The sequence below is a fragment of the Hipposideros armiger genome, unplaced genomic scaffold, assembly GCF_001890085.2.
Source record: "Hipposideros armiger isolate ML-2016 unplaced genomic scaffold, ASM189008v1 scaffold_432, whole genome shotgun sequence".
NCBI lineage: Eukaryota > Metazoa > Chordata > Mammalia > Chiroptera > Hipposideridae > Hipposideros > Hipposideros armiger.
In genome coordinates, this window is record NW_017731782.1 from 955,945 (window position 1) to 972,672 (window position 16,728).

The 16,728-nt window shown below is 48.1% G+C and overlaps 1 protein-coding gene across 5 annotated transcripts; it reads left to right on the forward strand.

Moving 5' to 3' along the window:
• Positions 1 to 4,767: 4,767 nt before the first annotated feature.
• Positions 4,768 to 16,011, forward strand: TMEM171 (transmembrane protein 171). 5 transcript variants are annotated; one of them, XM_019665051.1, is made up of 4 exons: positions 4,768 to 5,030; positions 8,365 to 9,070; positions 13,197 to 13,338; positions 15,508 to 16,010. In XM_019665051.1, the coding sequence occupies exons 2-4, from the start codon at positions 8,434 to 8,436 to the stop codon at positions 15,704 to 15,706; spliced, it is 978 nt and encodes a 325-aa protein (XP_019520596.1). In that variant the 5' UTR covers positions 4,768 to 5,030; positions 8,365 to 8,433; the 3' UTR covers positions 15,707 to 16,010. The 5 variants fall into 5 exon arrangements, with proteins under 5 accessions (XP_019520596.1, XP_019520598.1, XP_019520597.1 ...); XM_019665053.1 differs by lacking the exon at positions 4,768 to 5,030 and adding an exon at positions 5,049 to 5,123; XM_019665052.1 differs by lacking the exon at positions 4,768 to 5,030 and adding an exon at positions 5,139 to 5,367.
• The last annotated feature ends 717 nt before the right edge of the window (positions 16,012 to 16,728 follow it).

The window sequence follows — 16,728 nt, forward strand, 5'->3', positions numbered from 1 at the left end:
CTCAGCTCGGGCTGGACTCGAACCGCTGTTGCTCAGAGCTCAAACTCTTGAGCGAGNGCAGCTGCTCAGCTCGGGCTGGACTCGAACCGCTGTTGCTCAGAGCTCAAACTCTTGAGCGAGCTCTTAACCAACTGAGCCACTCGGCTGGCCCTATTCCCATATTACAGATGAGGACACTGAGGCACAGAAAAGTTGTTTAAATGGCCAAGGTCATATACTAGTAAGTAACAAAGCTGAGATCTAAACTCAGGTCTGTCTCATCCCCTTTTTATACACTGTGTGGAGAAAGAATTCATCATTTGGGGCTCAGCCAGTTTGATGGAGCCAACACACAAAGCCAAGAGACCACTACATTTCTGTAAAACTCTTACTATCATCACACTGGGATCCTCTAGCCTGCTTTCAGATGCTGCCGCCGCTGCGATGTGGAAGACTGCTGCTAAGACCACGTGCATGCCAGGCACATCCTCACTCTCTTTGAAAATAACTCCTTGCATCCCCTACCCCTGGCTCCAGCGAGCTGCTCTCAAGCTGGGCTGTTATAAACCTTGCAAAATCAACAGCACCACCCCAGGCAATAAAATGACTCTGCAAAAGATTAGTTGCCCTGGGGGTCAGCTAAGGGGTCAGACTCAAGCTTGTCAAATCAGTCAATCCTACTCCAGACATGTCTCTCAGACCCCTGGGTCAAAGTCCAACATAGGTGTGGGGGAGGAAGAAAACGCCCCAGGAACCTTGGCCTCCTCTGACCACAGCACCCTTTTCGGAGGTAGGCAGCTGCATCGGGCCCAGCTAAGTTCAGAGGCATCGCTGGCAGTCCTGGGAATACTTGTTGAAACATCGACCCAAGACCAAGCACTGGAGAACTAATTCCTGCACAGCAGTCCCAGTGGAGTCTCAGGAAATGTCAGGAGCTGGAAGAGAGGAATGCACGCTTCTAAGTGCAGAGACCAAAAAGGAAAAGAAACTAGAAGCTGGCAGACTTGATGATTGATTGTCTTTCTGTAATCTTGTGAATCTTGAAAATGGCGAAAGTGAATTCTGCAAGCCAATACACGCCCCTTGCCCAGAACTTCTTCTCCAGGTTGACAGTGCCCTGGGGAGTGTCACATGGCCTGTCTTGTGGGAGTGAAGGACGCATGTTCCTTAGGGCAGCAAGAGCCCCTGCACCAGCAGAATCTCATCCCTCCCAGCTGTGTCAGCTGTCCTATGCCCTCTGGAAACATCTGACCCCTCACTTGGTTGGCACCAGTCTGCCCCTTGCTTTGTGACTACTTGGAGGTCTCAGTAGCACTGGTTGTTTCGAGGCAGGTGTAGGGACACAGGCACGTGTCAACTCTTCCAGAGGTGGGGCCAGCCTTCTTGATGTTGCAATAAAACATTGCTGACAGACCATAGGAAAGTATCCCTTCCAGAATTCCTGAACTCCAGGCAAGTGTATTCAATTGCCTACTCGGCTTCTCCACTCAGATGTCTAGTGGACATCACAAAGTTAAATGTGCCCCAAACTGAACTCTGAAACTTCCCCCCAGACTTGTCCTGCCCTTCGTCTTCCCCATCTTGGTCAATTCCAGAACCATCCTTCCAGCTCCTCAGGCCAAAGCCTTGGTTGGAGTCGAAACCCACATCCAGTCCATGGAAAACCCTGTCGACTCCATCTTCAAGATCTATTCAGAATCCAATTGCTTTTATCGCCTCCAAACACAAGCCACTGTCATCTCTCTCCTGGGTTATTATAATTGCCTCCTAAATGGCCTCTTCCCTTCCACCCTTTCTCCTCCTCAGGCTATTCTCACCCACAAGCCACTGTTGTCTTTTAAAAAAATAAGTCAAATCACATCACACTCTGCTAAAAACAAAACAAAAAACCCTCCAGGGGATTCCCATCTCACTCAGAGCACTTATAATGGCCCAAGAAGCCCCATGCATGGGGCCACACACACCTCCCCTCCCTGACCCCCCTTCCTAGTCCTCTTCCCCTTGCTCACCTGCTCCAGCCACCCTGGCCTCAAGTTCTTCTTTAAATACACCTCCTGCTGCCTCAGGGCCTTTGCACTCAACTCCCCGTTTCCTCTGCTTGAAGTGCTCTTCCCTTCTTCCCCAGACTATCATCATAGTTCTCTGTGATAGTTTTTTTTTTTAAGAGTTTTATTGGGGAATTGGGGGTATGGGAACAGTGCTGGGGTATTGGGGAAGGGGAACAGAGAAGTTGCTGTCGTTTTGTTCTTCAATCTAGTTGTGGAGGACGTTGCTTCACTGGCCCAAGTTGGCACCATCATTGCGCTCTTTCTGGGCGAGGCAGATCAGTCGCCGGCTTCTGGACGGCAGCTCACTGCGGCTGCTGGCCGCTCACGCTGGCTGCTGGCTACATACGGTAGCCCATGGCAACCCACTGCCACAGGGGCTGCAGCCTACGCCCTCTCAGGCGACTCACAGCAGCCCAGCTCCAGGTCGAGCTGTTGTTCAGCATCTTACCTGTAGAGGGCAGTGTCACTGGCCCTCATATGTGGGACCCGAACTGGGGCCCTCTGACGTCCCAAGCCAGTTCTTAACCATCGCGACACTCGGCCAGCCCTCTGTGATAGTTTTAAAATACATTCACAAATTCTTTGATACACCCCCCTTCAAGAGGTGGAGCCTAATTCCCCTCGCCTTGACTTAGCGACTCAATTTAAGGAGGAGAGTACAGCAGAAGGGATGGTATGGGACTTCAGAGTCTAGGTCATAAAAGGCATTGCAGCTTCCGCCTCATTTGTTCTCTCTTGTGTCACTCACTCTAGGGGGAGCCAGCTGCCACATCATGAGGACACTCAGGTGGCTCTGTGGGTAGGTCCACAGGGTGAGATGCTGAGGCCTCTTGCCCACAGCAGTGGGACTGAGCCACCTTGGAACCACCCCAGTCAGATCTTCAGGTCATCCGTGTAGCCTCAGCCAACAGCTTGACTGAGAGATCCTGAGTCGGAACTACCAACTAAGCTACTCCCAGACCCTGACCTTCAGAAACTGAGAGAGAAAATAAATCTGTGTTGTTTTAAGCTTCTAAATTTGGGGGTAATTTGTTATGCAATAATAGTATATCAATATGCTTGCTTCCTCATTCCCTTCGCATTTTGCTGCAATGTCACCTTCTCAGAGATAACTTCCTTAACTACCCTATTGAAATTGAAATCTCCCCAGAACTCCCCAGTTTCCTTGTGTGATTTCTGATTCTCCATAGCACTTAGGCCTTCTAATACTCTATATAATTTACATGTTTCTTTTACTGTCTTTCTCCTCATTAAAATGGAAGTCCCACATGGGCAAAGGATTTTCTGTTTTATTTACTGGCACATGGTTAGCACTCAAATATTCACCGAATGAATAAATGAATGCTTGCCTTGGCTTAACCCTCTGTAGTTACTTCCTGGATTCAAGGTTCATCCATGTTTTAAGTTTGTTCTGAGGCTATTTCTCTAAGGATTCTGTCTGGGCTTATCTGTTTTTCACTACCACACAGGCTGGAAAAGGCCACTTGGCTTTAGATAATGACAAAATCATCCAGGCTAATTCCTAAGAATAGGTCTGCTACCAAGACAAGCACCTTGAATGCTGGTGGGTATGTCTTTGACCCATGATTGGTTGCCATGGATTTTAATTTAGTCAAATAGGCTCCAAAAGACACAAACAGTCCAAGCAGCAGATATTCCAAGTGGGAGCTAATCTGATTGTCCTTGGTGCCAGTACATTCAAGTCTGTCATGTGTGGCCAGCCCGCAGTCATGTGGCACCAGAGGGGCAGCTGTATCAACAGGTTCCTTTACAGGTCCGCACACCACAGGACCAGAGAGTGAGTTTTAATTAGGTGTTGTTAGCAGGCCTATGGAGAAAGGGCGAATTCTATAGTTCAGGCCTGCCGTTTTAGAAAGCCCAGTGTCAGGGCTGTGCAATCACCACTGTAAGGCTATCTGCTTGTTAGCTAGGTGTACTTTGAGTCCCGCCCAAAAGGTGGTATATCCTGACGCTTTGCTCAGGATTATCTCCACCCTAGACACAGATTGCTGCAATATCCTTGGGATACAGTGTCTGTAAAAGCCACGTAAGAGAAAGCCATTTTCTGAGCTTGTGGCGTTGTGTGTCTGCTGGCTGACAGGTGTACCCAGGAGGAACATTGAAGAGGCAATACATCTGGTTCACATTAACCAGCTATGGACTCACTTTACGTCTTTGCGCCTCAGTTTCCTCAACTGAAAAAAGGCTGTTTTTAGCTTCCCTATTCCCTTCTGGCTCCAACTTTCTCTGAGATGCTGGAGATACACAGTAAAGGGCCAAAAGGTAAAGCGGGTAACACAGAACCTGGCAGGAGCATGGGGTCATGATGTTAGCGTTCTTTATTATAGTCATAACCAGCGCTCCTTCAGTTAGGGCAGAGATTCACAGAGGCCAGGGCATGCTAACTGTGAAAAAGGCCACATTTGGCCACTGTGGCAAGTGTCACCAGAAAATTCCAATGCTGGAACTTGTCTAGTATGCCTCCCCTGTGAAGCCCCATCTCACCACCTAGCCCTCCAGCCCTCAGAGCCCAGCTAACCACCCTTCCCTCTTTGCCTCCCTCTGCCGCCTTCTTTGAAAGTCCGCTTCTCACCTCTGGTAATTGGCTAAAACCCAGCTCACCTCCTCAGCGAAACCTACTGGGAACAACTTGCTCTATTATGTATGCAAAGTGCTAATACTTTTAAAAGGTTAATGCAACTGTGTTTCAGGCAAAGTAGGCAGGAAACGAGGGAGCAGTGGCAGGGATGGGGATGTCCCCCCGGGCTCCTGGAGCCCTTCACTTACCTTCCACAGCACCCTGACGTCTGGTGTGGAAACTGGCACACTTGGATCCGTGTCACGTGTCACGGGGCAGGTTACAAACAGCACGGGGATTAGCAACACCCTCCTGAAACTCGTGGTTCAAGGGCAGGGAAAGTTACCAGTTTAATTCCCGCGGATCATTAGCGATTGAGAACCGGGAAAGGGGTTCTACCTCCAAGGAGGGCTGTGAGCATGCCTGTGAGTGAGGAAGGGGCAGAGGTGACCCTGCACGGAGTCGGCCAGGGGTGCACTTCAGTCTGGGAGCTAGTGTTTCTCGTCTGAACTGCTAGGGTATGGGGGACCCTTGCCTCACATTCTAATAGAGAGCACTTTTCTGTGACCTGGTGTCTCCATAACCTGTTCGTTGGGGAGCTCGCAGCAAGGGACTTGCTCCAGTGACCTCAAGTCAGTCTGTGGAGTGGCAGGCAGGAGGGCCGCGCGGCCACTGGGTGGAACTTCCCCATGTCGCGCGGTGGCCGACAGCGCGGCGGCGGGAAGGCGGGGACCCCATTCCACCTGGGCCGCGGCGACTCCGGTAGGGCGTCACATGCTTCCTTTTCTCACTCCCCCCCCCCCCCGCCCCGAATCCTGGGCCCTAGCCCCGCGGGGAACTGGCTCCCTTCCCGCCGCCACGATCTCGGTCGCCGCTACGCGCAGTTCCGACAGCCAGGAGAACCCCAACTCGCTGCCCCGACTCTCCTAGGGCTGCGGGCCCGGGAGACGGCAGGGCTACCCATTTTCCCTGGATTCCACGCGCGCACGGTGACCCGCGGGGAAGCGGCCAAGTTCGCCAGCCCTGGGCCGTGAGGCCGTGGCTCGCAGTGCACTGTCACGCCAGGCGCGCTCCCAGCCACCGAAGGGCAGCACCCGGTGGCGGCCAGCTCCCGCCAGCCTGCCCTGCCCTGCCCTGCCCTGCTCGCGGTTCCCCAGGCCGCCGCGCCCTGCCGGCACCGCCTCCTCCTGTAAATACAGTGGCGGCCCGCCCTCCGCGCCCGGACGCGCAGGTGGGAGGGTGCGGTGCGGACCTGCGCCCAGCCCGCTGTCCCTGGTGAGCGCTGCCCAGTCAAGCGCCGACCCCGAGGCCCGCGCCAGGCTCCCGGGACGCGTACGGGCGCAGGCAGGGCGCACGCAGGGCGAAGCCTCAGGTAAGCGGCCTCTGGCCCCCGCATCTCTGCGGCCGGGAAACCTGCGCTCACGCGCCGCGGGGCCGGGAGCTGTGGTGTTGCGGCCCAGGCTTGGTGCGAGGAGCGGCGCCCGCGCTGAGAACCGAGCGCTACCCTGTGCCCGTGGGAGCCACGCGCCCAGCCGCGTCGGGCTGTTGCGCTAGGGCTCCCTGAAACCCACGAAACTGAATACTTCCCATGAAAGACATTTGCTTCTCTTTGCCTGGCTCCCCAAAGGCACTGGATGTAGTTAGGTGCTGCTGATTTGGAAAGGTCCTTTGGAAAACTGATAGAATGTTGGGGAGGCGAATGTGGCTTTGGGGAAATTAAGCGTAGACTGGTATTTGGAAAAGGTTTAATTTTCTATTAGTGTAGATGTCTATGTGTCCGTTTGTGGGTGCATCAGAGAGAGAGAGAGAGAGAGAGAGAGAGAACCAACACACTATTTTGGATCAGGAATTAGAACATGCCAGGTGTTTAGTCCACTAGTCCATGGAAAAGAAGCTACAAATCCAGTTTTAGCTTCTGTTTTCTTTACTAGTATTTGGGAATCTGCCTTTAGACTGTTGAAGCCTTGTGACTCACTTCAAAGTTGAAGGTGCCAGGAATACAGTGAATTCCTGATAGGATTTTGTAGCAGAGAATCACCATTATCTCTGGAACCAGCAAGAGAGGTTACATGATTCAGAAATTAAAAAACATATTAGTGCAATGCTGTCTTTGTCTCAGCTTAATTGCATCTTTATAAATATAGTTTGTCCAAGTTTAAAATGAAAACTTAACTTCCCTCCTACCTTTCCTGCTTTCTTCAACTTCCTTCTGATTCTATCCTACTTTTTCCTGGAAAAGTACTTCCTAGTAAACCTGCTGTTTGTTCTCTTGACCTAAACTGACCCTACTTGGTCATGATTTGGGTTTGTCAAGGTGGCCTTGGCTTTAGAGCCTCGGTTTTGAGCTCCTTCATGTGACCATGGATGCAAAAGGCACAAGATATTTTAAAAGTTTTTCTTTCCTTGAGCAATGAAAATAGTCTTCACACTTGGGTTGTCTTTCCAAGTGCCCAACTTGAAAGTTCCTGGTCAACTATCCCATTCATTAGAGTAAATAAGATAACTAAGTAATAAAGTCAGTCCGTATACACTAGTCAACTCTTTAACAACTGCTCGGTGGTGCATTTAATATATGATACCCTTGAAGTACAGGGCTTGGGTGAACTTCTGGAAGGTGCTTTCCCATTTGATTTCACTTATACTCTTCTTTCAAAGTCAAGTCCTATTTCTGTTTAGTGCTTTGTAGCTGGTGATTTTATCAGCTGTGTATTTTTAACAGCTTAAACCTCTCTGTGGAAGTGGGTGGCACCACAGAGGAGGGTGAGCGAGAGGCTCCCCGCCTTCCTGGGAGACAAGGCTCTACCTGACCTGCTGTGCCACAGTCCCCTGGGTCATTCCAGGCCCAAGCAGCTGGGCCACCAGGTTTCCGGCCAAGGCAGCCCCAGTGTGTGCCTGTTTGGGAACTCAAGATTATCACATTTTGACAGACTTAATTTGGTATCCACCAAACCCATTGTGTTCTTGAGCCTCCTTCCCATCATTCAGCTGAAATGACTAAACTTGGGTCTCCTGTAGATGTAGCCTTAGAATAAAGCATGGCATGGAAAGTGCCGAGGTCTAAAACAGGAAATGGAAAGTTAGTTACTGGACGAAAATTTACCGATGTGGAAATGCTCCGAGAAGCTGTCATGAAATAAATGAGGGCTGTCTATAAATAAAAAATAATCCCTGTGGTTCTTCCCTCACTTGCCATTGTTTTTTTCCTTGGGAGAGTGAGTTTTTAAGACTCAGAACAGGAAAAGCCACACCCAGTTACTTTTGTTGTATGTTTTTTTAAATTTAATTAAAATATTTTTATTTTTCAATTACAGTTCACATTCAATATTATATTAGTTTTAGGTGTGCAACATAGTGGTTAGACATTTATATAACCTACAAAGTGATCCCCCCCATAAGTCTAGTACTCACTGGACAACTATAAATAGTTATTACATATTATTGACTATATTCCCTGTGCTGTATTTTACATCCCTGTGAGGGGTTTTGTTTTCTTAAAGATACTCTTAAAGATACTCTTGTGTGCATGGTAATTGCATTTCCTCTTTTTGAATATCTTCATGAATTTAAATATTGAGGAGTTTCTGAATGCCAGTCTTTCTGACTCATAAACCAACTCATTGTTCTACAGTGTATTCGTTGGGTAAAGTTCTATTCCCTATGAGTTCATCCTGGTGTGATTTCTGAAGTGGCCTGCGGAAGAATAGGGTGGGTCCGGCACACCTATGCCCACTTTAATTTGGTGTTTTGTTATATTTGCAGAGCTGTTGAAACCATTGGAGGGAAGGAAACACACCTCACCCTTCTCCGGGGAAGGGGCCTCTTCTGGCCATGTCTCCTGCAGCAGCTGAGCCAGATGAGGTCCAGCCAGATAGGCATGTCAGCAAGCTCATTTTCTTCCTTTTCGTGTTTGGCGCCATCCTGTTGTTTGTGGGAGTTCTGCTTTCCATCTTTGGGTTCCAGGCATGCCAATACGAAACCATCCCAGACTGCAGTATGGTGCTGAAGGTTGCTGGGCCTGCGTGTGCGGCAGTTGGGCTTGGGGCTGTGATCCTGGCCCGTTCCCGGGCACTACTTCATTTCCGGGAGGGACACCTGCGAGGCAACCAGGCAGACCCTGACCGAGCCTTCCTCTGTGGAGAGAGCCGCCAATTTGCCCAGTGCCTCATCTTTGGGTTTCTGTTCTTGACCAGTGGCATGCTCATCAGCATACTGGGCATTTGGGTCCCTGGATGTGACTCAGACTGGGAGAAGGAACCCCTGAATGAGACAGACACTGCCAACGAAGAGCCCCAGATCTGTGGATTCCTGTCCCTGCAGATCATGGGACCCTTAATTGTGCTCGTGGGCTTGTGTTTCTTCGTGGTTGCCCATATTAAGAAGAGAAACAACTTGACTGAGGCCCAGAATGCCTCTGAAAGTGAAGAGAGACAGACCCAGAACACGGAGCCTGTCCAGGTCACTGTAGGTGGGTGGCTGTCATTCCTGTACTTGCTTTTATCACAGTGGCTGTTGCATCAAGACTTCACTGGGCTGCCCTTGGGGCCTGGCCTAGATATTCATTCTCATTCTCAATCTCTCTCTCTCTCTCTCTCTCTCTCTCTCTCTCTCTCATACACACACACACACACACACACACACACACACACACACACACACACACACGCTGCTGCTGCTGCTGCTGTGGTAAGTCCCATAGGAGTCCTTGTACACATCAATTTCCCCCAGTAATTCCTTATTATTTAGCAAAAGCTTTAGTACTTTAAGCAGTGACCTTGACTGAGGTCACAGAGCAGATTAAGAGGAAAGTGAGAAGAACCTCAAGGACAGCCTGGGACGCCCTCTGTCACCTTAGGGAACTGCCAAGTGACCTTCTTCCCCCTGTTATTCTCACACTGAAACCTATGGCACTTTGTGTTGTTGGACACGTTGGTTCTTTTCCCTGGCTGTCACTAGTTGACTGTCCTTGGTAAGTCCTTAACCTCTCATGGCCTTAGCTTATATATCTATAAAATGAGCATTGCATTTCTAAGATTCCTTCCAGCACTAACACTCCAGGAGTCTGAGTCTGTCCCAAGTCTATTGGTCTTCTATGCTTTGAGGGTGCCATCTGTTTTCTGCATTGTTCTTCATTTTCTGTAACTTCATCCTTGGCTTCTGGGCTGGGACAAAGTTTGGAAGCAGTGGCATAGACGAAGATGAAATGTGACAACACCTGCCACTTCTTTCCCTCATGGAATGCCCAGAAATTCCTTTTGGTCCCCTTGGGCTTTGCAGAATAAATGACCATTTCCAGAGTCAGCCCCCCAAAGAACAACATCAGTAACTTTGGCCTCAGCTTCACACAACCAAGGAAAAACTCTACTGATACTTTTGCAAATCACTATTTTTTTTTTTTAGCCTCCTACTTTTGAAAGGATAAGCTCTGAAGCCACAGCCTTGACATCTAAAAGGCTCGGCAAAGGGAATTACAGAGCAGAAGGAGCCAGCAGTGCTCACTGAGCACAGATCCAGGGGTGGGGGCGGGGGTTCCCTGGGCTGCGGGCCCTTTATGGCACTGGCCACGGAGAGGAAGGGCAGATGGATTTACAGATAGTCTCGGCACTGACCCAGGGTTGATGCTGCAGCTGACTTCTTTGTGCGTTTACATACTTATCGCGACAAGACAACGACCGACCCGGAGTGCCAAAAAAATGTACACATTTTAAGAGGTGTTATCTACGTATTACTTTTCAAAGTTGAATTGAATTACGGTGGCAATGTGTAGTATGACATTCGCTCAAAAGATGGCTTTAATCAAATGAATGCTAGCGTCATTCATTGTATTACAATCTTAATACAGTTTTTTTCCAGGCTTAAAACGTGTATACATTTTTTTGGCACCCTCTGTATTAATTATGTATTAATAATAGCTAACACACATATAAAGTTTATTCCTGTGCCAAACACCCGTTTAAGTGCTTTGGCATGTGCTCTTCAAAAAGTTATTGTGTGAAATTCATTCACACCTCCAACCACCCACGGAGGCAGATACTCTTAGTACCTCTACATTAGAGATGAAGAAACTGAGGCCCAGGGATATCAAATAACTTGTCCAAGGTCACAAACTAGAAAGTGGCAGAGCCAGGATCAAACCCAGGCGGTGGGCACACATGTACTACAGCCCTCGCATAGCACCCTCCCTAGGGCACTGGGCTGTAATTCGGTTTCATCTTCACCAAGTGTTGGGGGTAGTTGTTACATGGCGAAAGGGCTCACCTGATATACACACTCTCAGTCCTTTCAGGAAACACAGTGGAGTACAGTAAACATACTCATGAGATGCTCAGTCTTCCACTTTAGTTGGGAGCGTTTTGGATTTGCTATCAGGGGAGTTTCTGGGCCCAGCCTCCCTCCTAGTGGCTGGAATCAGGGGAGGGGGGCAGCCGGGCACAGGGCTGCTGGTGTTGGGGAGGAGTGACTCCTGTGTGATTTGGTTGTGATGCTGGCCCTGCATCATTGACAATCTTTTCCACTTAATCTTTTAAGCCCCATTAAACCTATGAAAACCTGGCACCCTAACTCCTTATTTTTCTCTCCTTTGATATTATGGGCTAGGGTTTAAATTTTTAGAAATCATACCTTTTAGCATAATTAATAAGGCTCTAGACATTGTCTGTCATCAGTGGTCAGTTCTGCCTTATGAGGGAAATTGGGGTGATAAGAGGCAGTTTTTGGCTAAGTTCCAGAATTCATCTGTTCCCAGAATGAAATCCCCCTCCCTTTCCTATAATAGATAAACCAAGACTGGACCCTGGATGCATAACTGGGTGTAGGAGACAGCCCTCCCTTGAGGGCTATACGTTGTCAAGCCTCAGAGGACATCAAGTCCTGCGGGACACAGTGAAAGGGAAATCCTAGGGGGAGATGGGACTACTTTCTGCGGTCAGGCAGGTTGCAAGGTGGGGGAGGGCTGGGAGCTGACTAGGCAGAAGAGTGGACAAGCCCCAGAGATCACTGATGACTTTGAGCATTTATTTCCTTGTTTGTGTTTGATAGGCGATTGGCTTGTTTCAGAGGTGTATTCCTAGATCCTATGTTCTACAATGTGTAATTGAAGTGAACACTTAACCTCACTCCCTCTGACCTCCCAAGCACTTCTAAGAAAATTAAATGACAACCATTACGCTTTATCAAGTTTAGGTTAGCAACCTTAAGATCTAAAGGCCATCTCCTTGCCAAAGGAGCAATAGAATTAACGTATTTTCTGAAGGGCTAAGTTACCTTCCGGGTAGTGCTTGAGGCAACAGGGTGGAGAAAGGAACCCCTGCCAAGACTTCCAGTTGAGAGTGTTTCTTCAGACATGCAAATAAGTGCCACTTGCTGGCAGAGTGTGAAGAAAGCAGCTGTGTGGGTGTGAAACAGCTGAGAGGGTGCCCTCTGTGCCCAGCCCTGTTTTAACCTCCCACACACAATCCAATTTTCCTACCTGTCCTCTGAGGCAGGCACAGTTACAGACTGCAGTTTACGGATGTGGCAGCTGAGGCCTAGGAGAGTGAAATAACTTGGTCAAGGCCATGCTGGATTGGCAAGTGGAACCCCTGTAGCTTTAAATAATCCTGTACCTACCTTGGCAAGCATCAGATCTGCTGCCAGTGCAAACCGGTCTCCCTGCAGAGAAGTCCTTTCACCTCCTTCATTTCTCCTGAGCTGTCATTCGGTGCTGCCAATGTATCAAAGGCCACCTTCGGACCTCTACCTGGTGGTGCTTGCCACATGTCTGGAATGTTCTGGGCAACTCATGTGATGCATTTTGTGTGGGAATCAGAATACCAATTAGAGCTTGCGTCTGGTCTCTAGCTTCTCCTCCCCAAAACGCAGGTATGTGTGCTGGAGTGAACAGTAGCAACGGAAATGTAAAACACAAGCTTTTCTTTGAGTTTGACCTTGTTTTATAAAGCTTGGGTGACATGTAGGTAGATAAGCGTCTACAAGAGGATAAACCACAGCTATGGCAATAACAGTGATGGGCTGTAGAGTAGCTTACTGTCATTTGTTCAGAGGCTGAAACTTAAGGAACAAGGCACTTTACCCAACAGCTAACATTTGATGAATTAAAATTGTAAGTTATAAATAAGAAAAGCTTTAAATCTGTAGACATCCCAAGGGAGGCACATGGTTCACAAATGCTTCACTGAAGTGCTTTAGCTCAGACTTGCTGTGAAATATAGGCCCACTATTTAAAAAAATTGTGGTAATATATATAACATAAAATTTACCATTCTAACCATTTTTAAGTGTACAGTGGCATTAAGCATATTCACAATGTTGTGCACCCGTCACCACTATCAATTTCCAAAAGTTTTTCATCATCCCAAACAGAAACTTGACGTCCATTAAACACAAACTCCAATTCTCCTTGTCCCCCGCCACTGGAAACCTCTACCCTCTGTCTCTGTAAATTTGATTGCCCAACTTTTTTAAATTCTGGAGCTAGCACAGGTGTTTTGATCATGTCTATAGATGGGCTAAATACATAATTTATTTATTTTGCTCTTGTTAATTTATTTGCATTTATTACTCATCTATTTCAACAAAATGTTGTGTTTCCTTAGGTGATGCCGTGATAATATTCCCACCCCCTCCACCACCTTACTTTCCGGAGTCTTCAGCGTCTGCACTAACTCGAAGTCCTGAGGCTAGCGGTCTGCTTCCAAATGAAAATCCACCTTCATACTACAGTATTTTTAACTATGGGTAAGGCTTTCCATTTGAACTTCGAGAGTAGCATTTTACCATTTTCAGGCCTTATACCTGAATTCAGGCCAAATTAGCTTTAAGGCCGTGTTACAGGACTAGACATCAGAGTGTGAGTGTCTTTTTTACTGACATTACCTTTCAGGAAACTCTGGGCAGCCCCTAAGTGAAAAATCATAAAAGTGGTTATGCCAGGTGAATGTGGAGCCTTTCCCAGGTGTCTTCTGTGGCCCTAGCAGGGCTGACCCTCAAAATGTTTAACAGCCCATCAGCCAGGATGAGCAGTGAGCAGGGATTGGGAGGCCTTCTGCTTGCTGCGTTAGATCGTGGAGAGGTATGGGGGTGCAAGGAGACCTCCAACAAGTACAAACGGTTTTAGTATCTCATGGAGGTACTTGAGTGACTGGCACAGTCAGCCTGCACCCTGACCTGACCAAAGCTGTTCTTTTCCCATCAACATCAAGTTGTACTCAGGGCCTCTGAGCCTTCTCAGATTCATTGAGGAGAAATACAAGCTCCACACCTCTACCCCACATGCTCCCCATGTACCACAAATTAGGAGGTGTACCTGGGGTCAGATTAAACAACAGAAACCTAAGTGCTTTTCCTGTAGGCAGGGGAATGCAGTAGAAGGTTCTGGAGTCAGAGCAATGGAATCTAAGCAATGATGAGTTCACATGGGGAAAGGCTGGAGGTGGCCAAGTCTCAAGGACAGGCCTGTGGTAACAGGAGCCTGGACCTGTGGTAGTTAGAAAGGGGGGAATGTGGAAGGCAACCTGGAATGGAGATGACAGCGAGGAATAGCAGAGATCATCATCTCAAGGGTGAGGGACAGGGACAGTGGCGTGTCCCTGACTGAGGAGGAGGTGGGACACAAGTCCAAAGTCCCAGAGAGAAGATGGTGAGCTACTTGTGGTGAAGGGGTCGCAAAATGTGGACCCTTCAGGCAGATCGGAGAGGCTAGGTCTCGGGAAAGACGAGGTGCTGGAGATGGAACTGCGAAGAGGTTGCTGAAACCAGGGGGGTAACAAGTTAGAGACCTGCAGAAGACCCATAGGGGGGCAGGCGTGACAGGAAGGCATGCTGGGAAGTGCCCGGGAGGAGCAGGGCTGGCAAGGCTCTGGTACCTTCTTGTATGGGGAACCAGGACGTAGGAAGTGAAGGAAGGATTGCTGCCAAGTTTCACAGGGCAAACTGGATGAGCAGGACTCAGTGAAAATCGACTTTCGAGACGTTGCATTTTTGAAAGCAGTGAAAAGCAAGACCCGAGAAACACAGTGAGCATGCTGGGGATGGGTGCTTCCTTAGCTGGTCGCTCACAGTTTAAGGCACATGTTCTTCTCAGGCTCCTGCTGGATGGTGAGCTGGAGATCCGACCAGAAACGAATGTAGGAATTGCCCCGCCTGGATGAAGGGGGAGGTTAGGTTCCAGACATTTGCAGAATACTGTTAGTGACTTTTTCTACTCTTTTCTCCAATGATGAACTTCTCCAAGCCCTAAAATAAATGTCTATTAACTTAAAAACTACTCCTACTGTTGCTATTATGATTCCTGTATCCCAGAGTCTGGCTTTTCCTGCATTACCTCATGTGATTCTCATAGCCACCAGGAGGTAGGCACTGTTATCATCCCCATTTTACAGATGAGGAACCTGAGGCTTAGAGAGGCTAAATAACTTGCCCAAGGTCACACAGCTAGAAAGCAGCAGAGTGGAAATTCAGATGCCGGTCTGTCTGTTGCTGGAGCCCACTCCATTAACCAGTATGCCTTCCAGTTTCCTTCAAGTTTTTGGCCTAATTTCATTTTCTATTTGCATAAGTTTGTATACGTTATGTTAGCCACCTCAGAAGACAAAATAGCAGAGAACAATAACTGTGTCTGTGTGTGTCTGTGTGTGTATTTTGTTTTTGGATGACATCTGTACATTTGTACTCCATGTCTTTTCAATGACAAAGGAAATGACAACAGGAGTGAGACTGTCTTCGTGTTATAATCAGCTCTAAGGGAAGTATAAGGGGTAAGGAGTTGAAACAGATCTATAAGAAATAGAAGGTGGATAAAATTACTCCTTTGATCCTTGCAAATGCCCCCCAAACACTTGAACAGAGCGTCCTCGAGGTGCGTTGCTCTTCCCTCTCCTCCGTCTCAGGTTCTCGCTCTCTTTTCAGCAGGACCCCAACTCCCGAGGGCCAGCGCACAGCCTCTGAGCGAGAGCACGTGTCCATATACACTATTTCCGGGACGACTTCATCCTCGGAGATCTCACACGCGCCACAGCTCTCATCTGAATTGCCTCCCAGATACGAAGAAAAGGAACCGACTGCAACCGCATCGTTGTCTCCCTCTTCTGAGCCTTCCCCACCATGAACTATGGACTCCAGTTCAATTTTTATATAGAATCAGTTTTATATAGAAATTTATTTAATTTGTTTTTTTTTAATAAAAAAATACAATAGCGTTGGCTATGTTCTGATTTCCCTGGTGAAGCATCAACATCAGTAACAAACCTTCACATCCATGAGTGGGTCAGAGACCCCACGTATGTGACAGGGTCAGGGACAGAAAGTTAAAAGGAGGCATAGCTTCAGCTAAAAATGGCGTAAGGCACTTCATCCTTGAAGGTAAGGGCTTCAGAGGGTCGCTGCACGATGAGAAGAGCAGATGTTCAGTAATTAGTAGTTTGCCCTAACCTATAGATAGATTAAAAAAAAAAAAGTTAACCTCGGATAATCTCTTATTATGGGCAGGGCCCCTGATTCAAATTCTTCTAGGTAATTAAAGGGCGAGGCGGGCAGATGTTTCTCTTGAGCCTGTAAGGTCTCGGTGGCCCTTAGATAAAAATAATCTGCCTCTTGAGGTACCTCTTGGGGTGACTTGTTCTGAACCTCTACACAGCTTAAGCTGTTAGTGCTTCACATCCCAGGAAAGAAAAGCGCCTCTGGCTGGGCACTTGAGCTGGTTCTGTCACTTAGATCTACTACTCCAGGAGGTCTGTGGGATTATTTCTATTGGTGGATGAAGGAAAAAATGGCTCCGAGAGGATCATTAACTTATTCAAGGTCACATGCTTCTAAATGGTGAGGTTGGGTTTTGAACCCTTGCAGGTGGTTTCTGAAAGCCAGGTGCATGTGTCACCGCCCTGAGCTGTCAAAGGCCATCCAGGAGCAGTTGTTAATGTTTAGCTTGGTCCACTCTGTCTCTAATGTTAATTGCTTCTGGGGAAGAAAAACCAGGTTGCCCTTCTAGTTTCTTTATTTCTTCCTCTTCTTCTCCTTTTTCCTCTTCTTTCTATTCCTTTTTTTTTTCTTTCTTTCATTTTGAAAGAAGGTAATTAGGTAATTTACACGGGGGCAATTACCAGCATACTGACATCATGAAGCCTCCTTATA